Genomic DNA, 17,552 nt, shown 5'->3' on the forward strand with positions numbered 1-17,552 from the left:
GTAATCCAAGACAAAATAATGTTCAAATAACATCCGCCCCCCAAGGCAATAATAATAATAACAACATAATAATGTACCTGTCTACAGCAAGTAAGTATTGTAGGGAAAGGTACGAGAAAGCAGAGTCCATAGTTTCTCTGGAAGCATGTGCTAAAGATATGCAAATACATTCAAAATAGATTGGACACAACATAAATAAACATTGCTTCTTGTATGCATTCGATTTGAATTTCAGGTGAACTCCCCTTAGTGTTTGCATATGGAAATCACAGCAAGGCTTTTACTTTGTCCCAGAACCTCACAGTTTTTAACAGACAACAACAGATGTCATGCTACAAGGGGAGGTAAGAGTTTATATTTGTTGTGTTTTACTTGATTTTTGTCTGAATGTTGTTCTGTCCGAGACAAGTTACTTTTTAGAAATGGATATACTGGATCCTCAAATGTAAGAGAGAGTTAGAACGTTTGGACTGTTTGGTTAGACCTAAACCGATCTTTAACCTGGTTTTAGCCTTGTGTTTTCCACACCGCTGATTTTTGTAGTTTGGGTCTTTTCCTGTTAAATCCAAAGTATTTGATAATAGGAAAGAAGCTGTTTAAGAAAGTCACAAGATGTGCAGCTGTAACGGCCGGCAGTGCTGAACTGAGCCTCTGTGTGTCAGTGTTGCCCGAGGCGCTGGGCTGTTGCAGCTGAAGTCACTTTGAACTTTACTTTTCACTTTCAACTGCCTAATGTAATGGGACGTTACACTCTTCCTGAATTATGTCTGGGACAAAGCAGTCGAGCTTGTTTGGCAGTGTTTATTTACTTAAACTTAATTTGACACGAGACTGATCTTGAAAAAGGTTTTGGAAACATGTTTTTAACGTCTTTCATGCTCACGAGCGGCAGCCTACTAATTGTACATCTCTTTAATCTGTACTGAAATACAAATGTAGACGCTAAACATACTCTGAGATCTGATACAAATAGAACATTACAGATTAGACTAGACAAGAACTGAGATCCGTGGATCATCTTTGCTCAATTTATCGCAGTGTGATGTTAAGTAAAGTTTACACACACACACACACACACTAAGCTATTTGAAACTTGCTTGAGGACTGGGATACTGTCCATTATTGGGGGAAGTACGCTGCACAGTGTCAGAGCTTTGGGCTGTATATTTTCTTTCCATTTTTTTTTTTTTACACTCCGATACATTGTGACTTTCCCCCCATTCTTCCGCTTCGCTTCTGTAAAAGACGGCATTATTATTTTTTCAGAAGCAGAACTTTTTCTATTTCTGCTGTCACTGTGTGCCGTGGTGCTTTAGTTCCTCAGAAACTATTCAGAGTGTCTGAATCTTCTCAGAGTTGATGATAAAAGTAAAGCTTGTGCTGAATTCGTCATTTTCAGACCATCTCTCTTAAGTACACATTCTACAATGTGAAAACTGTAGCTACATCTGTCAGTCAAGGTAAGTTTGGATTTCCTCTTTTTTTTTCAAACGTTTAGTGAACGTTTTAGAGAACAAAACAACTATAGTGATGTTGAATTGACAGTAGTTAGTTGATGTATTTTCTTTAATGTTTAACACAAAAGCAATGCCACCATAGAGCTTAACCTTTTGCCCAGTTTTAATTTGGGCGATGGCGGGATTAACTTGCCTTGGAGAGATTTTTATAAAATTGTGTTTTTGTCCTGTTAAGTGAATAGAAGAATGTGTTCAGCGTGAGTCATGATGGTGGTAACAAACAGAACAAACAGAGGATGAGATAATGTGTGCTGATGCATGATAGAGGAAAGATCCATGCAAACAATAGGTGCAGGTGCTATTTTCTCATTCACAGCGGGTGCTGAAAAAATATTAGTTGAAAACACTGTGCTGTAACTTGACATGAAATGAAAGAGAGCCAGAAAAGGACATCAAGCTATAGGAAGCTTGCAGTGCTTACAAAGGTCAATTTATTTGCTTGAACTGAAGCCACAACAGTAGTGGTCAGATGAGAGACATTGAGTGGGCTTTGATCCAGCAATCTTCTTTATGGCACTGAGATGCATTCTTCTGTCTAAACCCCCTAACACCCCCCCCCCCCCCCCCACACACACACACACACACACACACACATCACTCCCCTTCAGGTTGTTTTGAAAAATGAGTGACTTAATGTCTCTTGTCTTTTTGCAGAGTGACCAGTGATGCATGAGAGGCCAATCAGAGTCAAAGAGCAGACGGTCAATCCAAAGAGCCGAGAACTGTCATGGAAGACACTGAGGTATCAGAGAAAGGTAAAACGAAAAACTCCACTAATAATTATTTATCACAAACACATTTTCATCCGATTTGTATGATACTAATGCAAAAATGTTTTGTTTTGAATTAGAAAAAAAAAATCAAGTAATATACTGTTTAAAATATTGGAGTCAAAAAAAAAAATATATATAACTTTTAAATATAATATTAAATATTTCTACATTGGTAATAATAAGAAATGTTTCTTGAGCAGCAAATCAGCTTATTAGAATGATTTCTGAAGGATCATGTGACACTAGAGTAATGGAGTAATGACATCACAATTTGAAATATATTAAAATAGAAAATGGTTATTTCAAATTATAATAATATTTCACAATATTTTTGTATATTTCACTAATAATATTTCACAATATACTCACTGTTTTTACTGTATTTTTAATCAAATAAATGCAGGCATTGCATCAAAAACATAAAAAAATCTTTCCAACCCCAAACTTTTGAATAGTAGGCTAGTGTATCTTTTTAGTTTATATTTACAGTAAATGAAATATGGCCAAGACATTTTTTTGATAGTTTTCTGAGATTCATGCCTTTACTTAAAGGGACAATGTATAGGAAACGCTTTCAAAACGAATTGTGCTCTCCTGCGCTTCGCTTTTTACAGTAGCCATTATGTACCAAAAAGCTATAATAGCACAGTGTTCCTTCGGGTGAATAGGTTATTTATTTCAAACGAACAGCAACTTGGCACAACGAAGTATGTGCATTGTTAGATATCATCATTAACTTTTAACTATAAATGTTCATCTGTCTATAAAATAAACTCACTGCTTTGCTCCGTTTCTGTTGCGTTCAGTCCTGTCACGCTGGCTCTGAAAGAAAACGCATTGTAGAAACACGCCGGCCTTGAACTGTATGTCCCTCTCTGCTTATAGTTTTTCAATATGGCGGAACTACATGGAAGCCTCCATGGACCTACCCTTCCCATGTATATAAAGAAAATATATATATATATATATATATATATATATATATATACGAGGATAAGTCAGATAATTGGCAGAGTTGTACACCATTGAGGAAATATTTATGAATAAAAATATTGATTTTAAATTATAAAATACATTAAAAAGTACACATTGTCCCTTTAATGAAGTGTATATTATAAGTGCATTTAATCCTATGCTTATTTTCAACATTTTTCTTTCATTGTTTTTCTTTTGCTGCTTGTTACGTGTCGATTGTATCAAATCATATATAGATTGTATTAAGTCAGTTTCCCACTTTTACAATGTCAAGCCTCACCATAACAGTATGTGTGTTGTATGAGAAAACACATTTTCCTTGCAACTGCTCCCACTTGGCATTTATGAATTAGATTTTCCGCATGAAGAAATCACTGCGGATGGCCTTCAGTGAGATGCTGGACTGATTTGCACAACAGTTTCATAGGACCCCATAAAACATACCAATTTAGAGCTGCACTTGAAAGCATAGACCATTAATTACAAGAGGGGTGAATAATTTATTATGCTTTAGCCACTATAGCAGCAGCCTGAGGTTGGATTTGTTCTGATGGACAAAAGGGCTGGAAGAGAAGCTTTTAGCAAATATTTCAGCCTTTTCTGAGAAGAAAGTGTGCAGAATAGAGCCTAGTGGACATGGATGGGGAAACTCTTAAGTGTTCTGTTTTCGATAGGAGCATATCAGTGGCTACTGAGGTGCAGTTTCTAAAGGCATTAGTACTTATTGTGATGAGTGCTCCCTGGATAAAGATGCGGAACAGACCTCCATTTCAGAGCATGTTTACCTCAGAGATTAGACCGTCATGATGGACATGCCACTCTTCTGGATACATCAATAAAAACTTGTGGATTACACACGCCCTATAGTGAATACATGGATGGATGGATTATAGATAACCCTTTCTCAATGTCTCTGTCAGTCTCACTCCTGTTTGAGTGAATGTCATTTAAATTGTAATCAGTGAGAAATCGCGTATTGGATATTTCATATCGAGTCAGTAAGTCCTGGCATTTCGCTGAACTGGTCACACAGTTTGATTTTCAGATTGCACACATACTGTATACAGTGACCACACCACCTCTTTCCACCCATGTACATGTGGAAGTAGAAACACAATACCAGTTTAGTTTAACAACTTTTATGCTTTTGTGTTCTATATTATTAAGATCATCTCATACAATCTCTCTGCTCACTGTCTGTTGTCACTTTCTTTGTCCACCAGATGTCAGCATTGCAAAGAATACATTGCCACTTCTTCATAGAACACTCATTTTAGCTGGAAGTCTGAGAAGTGCCATGTTTCTTATGATATGTTGCAGTCCTACCTTTCCCATTGTTTTGAAGAATACTAACATGCCTTAAATCCAGAAGGCACAATCATTTATACACACACACACACCATAAATAAATAAATGTAATCGCATTTGACTCGTATCCAAACCTCTATGACTTACTTTCTACAATGGGACACAAAAGCAGACATCAAATAAGTCTGTGAAAAAAAAAAAAATTCTATATTTACAAATGATCTTGAAAATGACTAAAATTGTTTAAATGGATAGTTCACCCAAACATGAAATGTACTCATTTTGGTCTAAACCTGCATGACTTCCTTTCTTCTGTGGAGCTTGAAAGAAGATATTTTGAGAAAGTGTTTTGTCCATATGGAATCAATGGTAACTACTGTTTGGTTCCCAGCGTTCTTCAAAATATCTTCGTTTGAGTTCCTCAGAAGAATAAAAGGCACACAGGTTTGCAATGACAAACTTTCCCTGCATGCCTTTCATTCTTCTGTGGAACTCAAACGAAGATATTTTAAAGAATGCTGGGAACCAAAAATCATGAGAGAATTGTCAGAATTGGAGAGAATTGAAGTGTCCTTGTCACACATTGTGTCCTTGTGTATTTAGTATGGTGGTAAAAGTAAATTAAGCATATTTAGCAAGTAACCCCTAACCAAAAATCTCCATATTACATGTTGTCAATTAATATTACACAGTACTTAATTGTATAATTACACTGTAACAGGACACCTTAAAACCTGAAACGAAAATACGAAAAGTTGTTAAATACCCCGATGACTTTCAGCCTCTTTTGAGATTCTGAAGTACACATTCGATGCCTTTCTCATATTCGCGAGGTAATTTTAATTAAGAAAATGCTAACAATATTGAAATAGTTCTTGTTTAGTCCATGTTATTTTGCCGCAAGATGACACTTTTGTTTCAAAACTTTTTTTCCGAGAAATAATAGTTTCACCACCATTACCAATTGAAGTAACCTTTGAACAAACTTTCAACTGTGTGAACGTCAGTGTGGAATTGTGTGGCGTGTTGACGGCTAACTCATTAAGGCCTAAATGAAAGTGATGAGATGTGATTTTAGACCGCATCTGGAACAAATGGCCCAGGCATTGCCTGTTCAGTCTGGCCAATTTCGGAGGCCTGTACCAACCCACATCCCCCGCCTCCTCCCACCGACAAGGCCAGCGCACACACAGGTTTAGATCTGATATTTATTTCATCGAGCTTGTGTACGCAGTTGGTCTGATATGAATGTGATTCCACGCTTTGATGCAGAGACAGATTGTAAAGTGTGATTTTATTAAATCCTTCATTAGGATTCATCAGTGAGATTGGATCAGAAAAAGGTCACTGTGCAAATTCAGCCCACTCACCCCCCAACTGCACCCCACGCTCTTGCCCTCCCTCTCGTTTGCGTTCGCTCCCTCATTTCTCACTCATTTGCTCTGGTTGGGGGGTTGGCCGCTGCTACTGAAACAAATTTGCTGTGAAAATGGGGAAAAATGAGCATTATGGGCTGGCGGAGGAATACAAGGTGAAAGTGACATTATCTCCCCCTTCACGTCTCCTCCCTCTCTCCTCTTTCCCCTCCTCCTCCTCTCCTTCCCCGTTTCCGTTCTCCGGTGCCTTTGCGGGACGATGGTGCCACAAATCATTTGTATGCTCTCATTTGGGTCTGCAAGCCGCGATGGTGCTTACTGCTCACGGAGCAGATGACTTTCAGAAGGGGGGGAGTGAAGGGGGAACGTCTATTTTCTGGCACATGAAAACATCAGTTGGAGCTGGAGCTGAAATTGAGAGGGAAATTGCTCACGCCATATGTCATCTTTCGCTGTGGGCTTTTTTTTCCCATTGGGTGCATGTTATGTATGCATCTGAGCGAGCAGTTTGCTTGGTGTTAATTGTTGTCATCGGAGTGTAATGTGTGCTCTAATGGGAATGCCAGTTTATCTGTATCTGTAGACCTGCTGGAGTTTAAGGCACTATGGATGCTAAGGCATATGATTAAGTGATCTCTGGAAACAGTGGCTTTGGTATGCATCAAATATCAATTGTCGTGAAAAAATCAAAACTGTCAATATTACTTTTGCCCGGTTGATCCTCTTGTGCCACTCAAGGATAAGAAGTATGTCTCTCCTTTCTGTCGATTGATTCATGACTAGTAAAGTCATTTGACGCAAACAACTGATATAGTCAGCAGTGTCATATACACCAACAGAAATAACATTTAGTTTATTTTAAGTGTGCTCTGCAGTTAATTATTTAGTTAGTTTAACTTTATTTGTCCACCAATATAGAAATTCTCCTTTGGTCTCTTATAAAAAACAAAATTTTCAAGTTATACACAATGTCAATATAAAAGGTATTCTCACAAGGAGTTGCTTAGCCTTCATTTAATATTCCAATTTCCACTGGTATAAAGTCATCAGCCACTTTAAATGCTCAAGAGCGTGAAAGCAGGATGGATTCTGATTGGCTGTCAATGTTTTCATTGTTCATTAGCTGGGAAAAAAAATCGTTATGAAAGTGATTCCAATGATATCGTTCCTCTGTTATCATTTTAGTGGTGTTTTGGACTTTTCTCAGAGAATTAGAACAATTATGTGAGCGGGCCTTAACTGAGAGGAGGTTATTGTTTCTTAGCTTGACCCATTCAAATTGCTTTATTTATGCATTTATTGTTCCAGTAGTGCTGCCCTTACCAGCAGTTAAAAATGTTAACGAAGTGAATATTATGTTATCTAGCCCTGCATGCAGCTTTCAGGCGCTCTATTATGCACACTTTTAATTGGTTCATTAAAAAAATTGACAGACAGGCAAGATCTGGGCCACAGTATCTCATGTGCAATGAGCTCCTTCACTTTTGGTTTAATGTGAAGTTTGGTTTAAGCCTTAGCAACAAAAGGGGAAGTGTGAGTGTATAATCCCTCATGAGTCCTTGAATGTCTACTTTCTATTTTCAAGAATCCCCTACTTCCCCACAGACACAATTCTTCCAGCACACTGGCAATATTGCCACTTGTGCCCGAACTGATCAACCTATTCCTATGAATGACATTACAGACAGGGATTATCACCTCTCTTTCACACACACACACTCACTCACATGTAGTCGTACGCTGTAGTTCTTAGATACAATACACCGGACCACTGATGCGTGATTCATCTATTACAGTCGCTCGCTCTCTCGCACACGTAACACAGACATATACGACCGCATGAACACACATGTATGATTCATTCACACACTTGTCACATGGCCTTGCCCTGGAAAGCATGCTTATTCACAGACGCATACACTGCAAGTGTGAAATAAGAATCATGCCCTAAAGCAGACTTCTGCACTCTCTATGTCTGTTCCAGAGGGACCTCCATCTGTGAGAGTCAAATGCAATATTTATTGCCAAATGAGACAACTGTTATTAAAAAAACACATTTATGGAGAAATGTGTGTGTGTGTGTGTACAGGTAGGCATGCAAATATATATATTTTACATTCTCTGCGTTGTGCTCCCTTACACACAAATGAGGTTTCTATTGCATGCCTGTTTATGAAAGCATGTAAAAAAGATAATTGTGAGACGAAGTTTAAAATAAGAAATGAAGTCACAGTGTGATATATAAATTTAAAATAGTTCAAAGGGCTTTAAACGATTCCAGACGATGAATAAGGGTCTTATCTAGTGAAACGATCGCTCGTTTCAAAAATAAATAACAAAGTTTATATTTTATAAGCTCAAATGATCGCCTTGCTCTGTTCTGTGATGCGCGTTTGTGACTCTCCTGTTCGAACTCGTTCATCAAAATAAACCAATGTTTTTTCGAGTCATTTGGTTCATTCAAAGAAGGAAATGAACAAATTGACTCAAAAAAAGATTTGTTCATTTTCGTTCACGCACCGTTTTCCCCCATTGGTTAGCTGTTTGAAACGTCACAACACTACAAGAATTCTGGCTAATATCCCATAGCAAAGTGAGGTCTGATGTGCACTTTAAAGGATTAGTTCACTTTTGAAAAAACTTTTGCTGATAATTTACTCACCCCCATGTCATCCAAGATGTCCATGTCTTTCTTTCCTCAGTTGAAAAGAAATTAAGGTTTTTGATGAAAACATTCCAGGATTTTTCTCCATATAATGGACTTACATGGGAACCAGACGGTCCAAGGTCCAAATGAGAGTTAATAACAGTTTCAGATGCAGCTTCAAATGTCTTTAAACGACACCAGACGATGAATAAGGGTCTTATCATGCGAAACGATCGGTTATTTCAAAAATGTAACTTTTCTAAGGACAAATGCTAGCCTTGCTCTATTCTGTGAGGCGCGCTTGTAATGTCACGTAATACGTAATTACGTTCAAAAGGTCACGGGCGACGTAGCCGGAAGTACAGAATCAAAATCGTTCGACATCATTGTTTTAACTTTTAATTCCTTTTTTTGTAAACGGCGTTTGAGCTAGTTTGCACGTTCAACCTATGCGTTCAACTTGTAAACACTGACTCTGTACTTTCGGCTACGTCGCCCGTGACCTTTTGAACGTAATTACGTATTACGTGACGTTACAAACGTGCCTCACAGAATAGAGCAAGGCTAGCATGTCCTTAGAAAAGTTACATTTTTGGAATAAGTTTTGAAATAACCGATCGTTTCGCATGATAAGACCCTTATTCATCGTCTGGTGTCGTTTAAAGACATTTGAAGCTGCATCTGAAACTGTTATTAACTGTCTTTTCGACCTTGGACCGTCTGTAAGTCCGTTATATGGAGAAAAATCCTGGAATGTTTTCATCAAAAACCTAAATTTCTTTTCGACTGAGGAAAGAAAGACATGGACATCTTGGATGACATGGGGGTGAGTAAATTATCAGCAAAAGTTTTTTCAAAAGTGAACTACTCCTTTAAGTGCCCTTATGATCACCCCTGAAGACCACTATTAGAGGATCGGGACACCCTACGGTCTTGCACCCCTTAGCGAGAACGTGCATTGAGGGGCAGAAGGGCGCAAGTGCGGATTTTGGAACAGGGCCTATGAATGTGTGTATGAATGTAATGTGACTGGACGTATTACATTTGCCATGTGTCATCACATGACCTACCAGTGTCAGTTGCACTTCTTCACATCCATTCATAATCCCTGTCCCATGGCCTCATGGGATGGTAAAGTGTCCATTGTATGCACACTTCGGAATTTTGCAGGAAGTTGTAGGTCATCTGGGTACATTTTGGCAACTCTTTTATGAGTATTGTGAATACGGACATTCTTCTTTTGTCACATATGTGATTTCGGATGCAGCCGTGGTCTTTGTATTGGAGTTAAAATAAGAGGACTTGATGATGTCAGCAGAAAAGGAAGCTTGTTGTGTTTACATGAAGGATTATTCAAACGTTGTTGTTGTTTTTTTTGTTTTTTTTGGAGTAATGTACACCAATATTTTGTTCACAACAATACCAAGAATGTCTTTTTTTTTTCATATTGACTTAGTCTGTTACAATAGAACTGAGGAGCCCAGTTTTACTTTTTTAAGCTAGCTGTGAAAACTTATGAAAAACCAATTTGGCAAAGCCTAGATATGGCCATAAACCATTTCGCCTCTCTCTTTCGATGAGTGAGAACTGAATAAAAACTGCTGATGGTCCATGAAGTTCCACTTCAGCCACTTTAGAAGATTTATCTAAACTCAATTTTAAAATTGTAATTCGCCTATTTATATTTTAAAAGGATTTACTGTATTGAATTCAGGAAATTCCCAATAATAGCTTGGCTTTTTTAAAATCTTGCCTAACCCACTTGTTGTTGTAATGTTTTTCCACCCATCCTTGGCTTGGCAGCTGAGCAGTGTTTTCTGCTGTGTGGAACATATAGGGTTCCTATGCAGTTTGTAAAAGTATGGACAAATATTTTGTTTTATATAATAGAAAATTAAGAATTGAATGAAAATAAATTGATCATGCAAGAAGTGTGTTTCACAGCAACTGAATGAATTATGCAAAAATGCAGGTTATACGCGTTATACTGTATTACTAAGCCTCTAAAAGGACCATTGCAAAAATAAAAAATATACAGACTTGTGCACAGCCGAAACCATTAAACTTGAGCAACCTACTGCACCATCAGCCCCTTTTGAAAGGGAACTCGCACTGCATCAATGACGCTATAGGGGAACACCTCAGCATGACTGATAACTGAAGTACTGTATCACGGCAATCATATTGGCCGGCGACAGGTATGACGTAACCTGCTAGTGACACCAGGAAGTATAAAAGGGTCTTTTTGTCTTCAGGGACTGTTTTGCTAGTACTATGAATTACGGAAAATCAAGCCAACAAACGTTTCAGGAAGTGTGCTGACACGTGTAAGAGGTTTCTTACACCTGGTGAAACTCACAACCTGTGTGAGGAGCAGTTGGGCTCTGTCCTTGAGGGGGCTGAGTGTGCAAACTGTTACACAATAGATTTGTCGAGGTAACACAGCTAACACATCTTTTCAGGTAGATTTGGAAGGTTTCTTCAAGCGTCTTGGAGACGTTCCTGCAGTTCTTCTAGACTTAGTAGTATTTTTTCTTTTAATCACAGATGGACTCGATGATGATGAAATCATCTCTGTGTGGATCACCAACTGTTGTCGAACTCCTTATGCATACATCTCACTGGATTATTACAATTATTGGCAAAAGAAATGTTTGGAAATGTAAACTGAGATTTCCTTCTGATACTACAGCAATATATATAAAGGCAAATATATTACCCAGTGACATGTAGCCGTCATGATAGTGCGATTTAAGTTCCTGAAGACTCGTTTAGGCGGTTCAGAGTCTATTCTTTCTTTTGAGAGACAATAACTTTATTTATCATGCTCTTTTGTCTTCATAACTTTGCAGATTGTTTACATTCAGACAGCTGCATAATACATTGCATGAAAGGAAAAACAGCATAATATAACAAAAAAGCATAATAGCGGTATTTAAATATGGTGTAAAAATCTACAGAGAGTTTTGGAAAGTCTGGAAAAGTAGGGAATTTTTAAATGAAAAATGTTCAGGAAACCTGAATATAGCATATCTTTATAGTCTGAGAGCCTCTGTCTTATCTGCTGATTACAGGACCGTACAGTTCTAGGGACTGATGGTTGAATGTTTAAGGTTTAAAAAGATAAATTGAAGGCTGCAAGGTGTGAGTTTTCGTTTCCTGCATCTTTGGACAAAGGTAATGGACTGAAAGGTTGAATCAGAATGGTATGCTGAAGAGAAAAGTAAATAGCTGAAGTGTTACATGTATCTGCCCATTCCACTCAACATCTCTCATTTCTTTCCTTTCCCATTTCATTCATTTTCCCATAGCTCTTTTTGAAAAGAAATATTTAATGTGTGGGGGCGAAAAAAACATGCAGTTCAAATATGCTCTGGAGTGTTGCAACAGTGAAAGCAAAAATTATACTAATCAACTTTGCAGACCAAAAAAATAAAATAAAAAAATCCCAGTAGTCTTTAAGTACACGTGTGGTGGTCTGCAATTTAACAACTATTGAATAAGTGAGTTTGTCAAGTTGACCACATCAAATAAAACTACTGCAAGGCCTGTTGCTTTCACAAGAAACCTCTTGGCTGCCTTATAAAGTTTCCCAAATTCAGAAGAATGTGATTAAAGATTACGCTAAAACTTTACAATAAGGTTAATCTATTAACTAACATTAACTAACCATAAGCATTTTGTTACTGCATTTATTACAAATTATTTGTTAATGTTAGTTAATAAAAATTAATATATTCATTGTTTGTCCATGTTACTTCAAAGTGCTTAAACTAATGTGAACAAGATTTTAATAAAGTATCTGTAAATGTTGAAATTAACATTAACAAAGATGAGAAAATGCTGTATAAGTGCAGTTCATATTAGTTTGTGCTAACTAATGTAGTTAACTAATGTTAACTAACAAACCTTATTGTAAAGTGTTACCAAGTGGACAAGTTCGAACAACTTAACTATTGAAAAAAACATAACATGATAACATTTGAACCCCACTCAAACTATATATATATATATATATATATATATAATTTTGTTGAATTAAATTCAAATGATCAATTTAATTCCAAGTTTAATACACAATACACATAGTAATGGGCTTGATTAAGTTAAAATTTCCACCCTGTTACACTTTGCATTGTAAAAAAAATGCCATGTAACAGGGTGGGCAAATTTTCTAGAATATGAATAAATAAAGGTTCTTTATTGGCATTGATGAATCTACTGTATGAAGAACCTGTAACTTCCATGGGACCTTTCCACTGCTTAAATGGTTCTTTAGATTATTCAAATATTCTTCTGTTGCAAATATCTTCTGTTGCATTGCCTTTTTTTCTTTCTTTTTTTAAGAGTGTATGTGAAATATTTGGTCAAGATTTTTTAGGTAATGTTAGCCTGAGCATGACCAGTGTGTATTTGTGATAAACAGACATTTTCTGTATCTGACAAGACTAAAAAAAAAATAATAATAATTTAATTGATTTTTTTTCTCAACAAACCTGGGCTGTGTTCCCCTGACAAATCGTGAGCCCAAGTTGATTGTGAAGACCATTGCAACCTATGTTCTTCCAAATCCACCAGACTGTAGGAATGACCATGCTGCTATAGCATTTAGGCAAAAGATGACTGTGTGTATTTGGTACTATTTCAGTTTATGAGAAGCAATATGTGAATGTTCAAAAGATAAGAGTACAAGAAATTACTCTTTTCATCATTACCACCACAGGACAAATCGTGCATTGCAGAACCGGCACTGAAACTCACTCTTGACCTTTTAGTCCTGGCTCCTGTTAGAGGCCAGATTGGCCTCAACTAAGGGGTCCAGGACTCAGATTATCTCTCCATAATTACCTTGCAAAGATGAAAGGAAAGAACACGCTGTTTTGCCTGCCTGCCGATATACATGCCGACCTGTGTGTTCCAACGAAGGCTTGAGAGTAGTGTTTGTATGTACGCGTTAATGGGAGCTCACTTGTGTAAGGATTTTTTTTTTTCCTTCCCGGTTCTCCTGAAAGCACTGTGCTAAAAGCCCCTTGGAGCTTCTGGATGATCAGACATTAACAACGCATTCAAGAGCGTGCCTGCTTCCACAGACATTTCTCCTTGCGCTCACACATGTGCTGTGTATGTGGAACTCGGTCCATTACGTTATGATACTGCAATTATACAGTATGCATGTACATTTTAAAATTATATTTCACTTTAATAACTTTGAATTTAAAGAGATGTTTTGTCATGTTCTTTAATAATCAAGTATTTTATATTTTGGTTTTACACTTTATTATTTTTTTAACTATTAGCTGCAAATAAGTATTTGAACACCTGTCTATCAGCTAGAATTCTGACCATCAAAGAGTCTGCCTTTAAAATGTCCACCTCCACTCCATGGGTGTTTCTCAATGTTAAGGATTGTTCCTTGGCAGGACGGGTCCTTCCAAGTCATTTCCTTCAGAGGCTAGACGAGGCTCATCTTTAGCATTCGAGAACACATAAATGGAACAGGCTAGCAAGTACACATCATTGCGTCATTACATCAGTGAAAGGTCCGCTTTCGGCGCTGCAAAAATGGAAGTGCTACTGGTTTGGTTACTGTACCGCACTGTTTAAACACACTTGACAGTCCTTATTTTGTCTTGTCAGCCCTCATAGAAATAAATACATATAGTAAGAGATATTGTATAGCAAGGTGGTTGTTATAGCGAATACAACCCCGCAAACTCTAACACGAATTAAGTGGAAGGCTGTTGAATCACCCTGAAGATGTTGTATTCGCTGTAACAACCCCCTCGCTATACATTTTCCCACTTATAACATAGCTACCTACCAAATAAATCAATAATTTGTCACAAAATAGAAGTTTATTCATTTAAAAATGATTACATTACTGGAGTGAACTGAACTGTGTCCATCGCAACATGATCTAGCTGTTAAAACACTTTATTTGAAGGGGTGTGCATAAGACTGACATGACACTGTCATAAACATGACATAACACCTGTCATGAACATAAACGAGTCTTTATGAATGTTTATGATTGTTGTCATTAAGAGTCATTCTGTAAATTATGACACTTTTAATGCAAAATTGACATTGTTTAAAATGTCTTTGTTATGACAACTTGACATTAACCAAGACAAGAATGTCTTTGTTTTGACAACTTGACATTAACTGAAAAATCATAACCTGTCAACCTGTCACAAATATGTCATAACTGGTCTAATTATAAAACTTAAAGAAGTTATTTAGCTTTGTGTTAACATTACATTACCCTGTCATATGTTATGGATGGTTTTAACTTTGATTGTCATGTTAAAATGTTGTGACCCCAGGAAGAATAGCTGCTGCTTAATGTAGCAGCTAATGGGGATCAAAATAATAAACATAAACATAAACACCTTTATAACTGTGACATGAATATTTTACTTGTCCTCAAGTAAAGTGGAACACATTGTACTAGTTATAAAGATGTTATTATGGGTTTTTACACTGTCAATGGGTTTTTACACTATGGGTTTTACACTGCTTTAACAACAGTGTCATTAATATTTCCCCTTACCTCAAGTAAAGTGGAATACGTTGGACTAGTAATGATTTCTTGGTTAATGTCAAGTTGTCATAACAAAGACATTTTTGTCTTGGTTAATGTCAAGTTGTCATAACAAAGACATTTGTCAACTTTGCATTAAAAGTGTCATAATTTACCGAATGACACTTAATGACAACAGTCATAAATATTCATAAAGACTCCTTCATGTTCATGACAGGTGTTATGTCATGTTTATGTTTATTTACAGTGTCTGTCTTATGCACACCCCTTCAAATAAAGTGTTACCCTAAAATTACATTTGAAATCATATTGCCGTTATCACTCCGACTCAGCTAACGGTTGACATTTTTTATTTTTTTAACAAGATAGCAAAGCTGCGCATAGGATTGTGGGTGATTTGAGAGCGCGAAGGCTACACATATGCATAATTCCCTGTGTATGGGATATTTTCCAAACGAAGGACTCAGTCCTTGGTTGAAATTCTGAGCATCCTTGACATTGGAACAGTCCTTCGACGGATGTCGATGACGTAGCATCCTCGAAATTCCGGCTTCCAAGGATCCTTCCTTGACATTTAGAAATGCCTTATTTATTATCCTAAATTAGATTCACCTGTTTGAGGTCGCTAGCTGCATAAAGACACCTGTCCACCCCGTACAAGTAAGAATCCAACTACTAACATGGCCAAGAAAATTGTACACCTCCACAAGGCCGGAAAGGGCTACGGGGAAATTACCTAACCTTAACCCTAACCCTAACCCTAACCCTAACCCAGCCCATTTCAAGGCCTTAAGTTTGCCAAGACCATTTAGATGGTCAATGTAATATTGCAATAAAAAAGGAAAACTATTGATTTGAGAGTCTAGTGGGGTTCTCACTATGATATGTGTTTATGTATTTATACTTATTCGGTCACAACATATGAATTTAGTGGGCAAAATTTGATCGAATAGTAATTAAAAATTGATCTTTTTTTTTCTAAAAAAAATAATAGCTATTTAAAAAATGGATACTTTTTTTTCCAGTGGAACAAGAAGTGTGTTTTTTCTTTGCAAGCATTTCATTCTTTTCATTCTCATTGTAACATCAGGGCAGTTGTATCACCTTGACCTTTGGACCTTCTGAATGAGAGCGATCTCTGCATCTGTGTTCCGACATCTAGTGATAAACCTTCCCAGAAGGCATGCATATTGATGTGGTGTTCAGGTGTCCACATACTTTTGGCCCTCTAGTTTATATGCCCATAGCGTGAAGAAGACTGAATCGCATCATTCAAATAATGTGTTCCTATCCCATCAATTCACTGGAAATGATGTCAGTACTTCAAGGTTCCAAGTGATTCTGGTTAAGACCGTAAAACCCATCTGCACCCTTTATAGCTGTATAGCTGTATGCAAGACTCCTCGAGGAAAGGTTTTCGCCTACAACAGCTGTGTTTATGGCATTTTTCATGTTGCACCACCACTGTGCATGTCAGTGTGTGCATACAAGTGCATGAGTGTTAGACAGTACACCTTCTCTGGAATGAAAAAGTCTCCTGTCTGCAATTTACATGCAAATCAAAACACATCCACTCTCAACCACAGCGATGCATTCTGGGATTGTCAGTTTCCTCTGGCCCATGCGGGTCAAGCAGAAGTTATTGTGCTTATTTGCCACGTTAAAACAAATTAAATTGCTTTCAGTTCTTCTCCTCCCAGCAAGACCCAAAGAGATTTTACTCATCTGTCCACACTGAACAAACTGAGGGGAGAAAATGGCCAATTCTCCTATTTAACCTCTGTCGCCATATTTATATAGCTATTTAACTCGCACAGGCCTGTGGTTATGATTTGATGGTTTTTTTTTTTTTTTTTTTTTGCGCAATCCACGCTTTGAATTATAGAATATCATTGAAGAGTCAAGTTGTTTTTCATCTTTGTTGTGAGGCGCTGTTTGTTCCCGCTACAGTTCCACATCACTGCCTCTGATTGAACAGAAGGGAAGAAAACTGTCAAACTATCATGGATCACTCTCTCCCGCCCTTCATTTATTTTTATTTTACTCTCTCATGCTTTAATATACAGTAGTATCTCTCTCATCCACACAGCCTCCCATTCTCCTTCTTGTCGATTTCCCCAGTGTGCTCTTAAACTGCTTGTGTAATTTAAATACGGAGCTCCGCGTTAGCGGGAGGCACTTTGCCTCTATGATGGGGGAGAGGATAGCAGAACAATAAGGCGAATGAAACGGGGAGGGTGGAATGGGAATTGGCTTACATTATCACACAGCATCTAAAACCAAAGTGCACAGGGCTTCAAACACAATGCGCACTAACAGCCCTGCCCTTGAATGCTAAGCAGACCTATATAAAGCAGCACAAAGAGAGCAATTTGTGTCCCGTTTTGTTTCGTTTGGGCGTTTTTCTTGCAA

At 37.5% G+C, this 17,552-nt stretch overlaps 1 protein-coding gene across 3 annotated transcripts in view; it reads left to right on the plus strand.

Moving 5' to 3' along the window:
* The first annotated feature begins 2,200 nt into the window (after positions 1 to 2,200).
* Positions 2,201 to 17,552, plus strand: part of myt1b (myelin transcription factor 1b) — a 108,967-nt gene continuing 93,615 nt past the window's right edge. Inside the window, exon 1 of one of the 3 annotated variants that reach the window (XM_089124147.1) lies at positions 2,201 to 2,272. In XM_089124147.1, the coding sequence (XP_088980273.1) occupies positions 2,245 to 2,272 (28 nt within the window). In that variant the 5' untranslated portion in view covers positions 2,201 to 2,244. The remainder of the gene's footprint in view (positions 2,273 to 17,552) is intronic. The other 2 variants (XM_039652031.2, XM_039652029.2) reach the window with 2 other exon arrangements.

Source organism: Pimephales promelas, chromosome 20, assembly GCF_988280905.1.
Source record: "Pimephales promelas chromosome 20, fPimPro1.hap1.1, whole genome shotgun sequence".
Classification (NCBI taxonomy): Eukaryota; Metazoa; Chordata; class Actinopteri; order Cypriniformes; family Leuciscidae; genus Pimephales; species Pimephales promelas.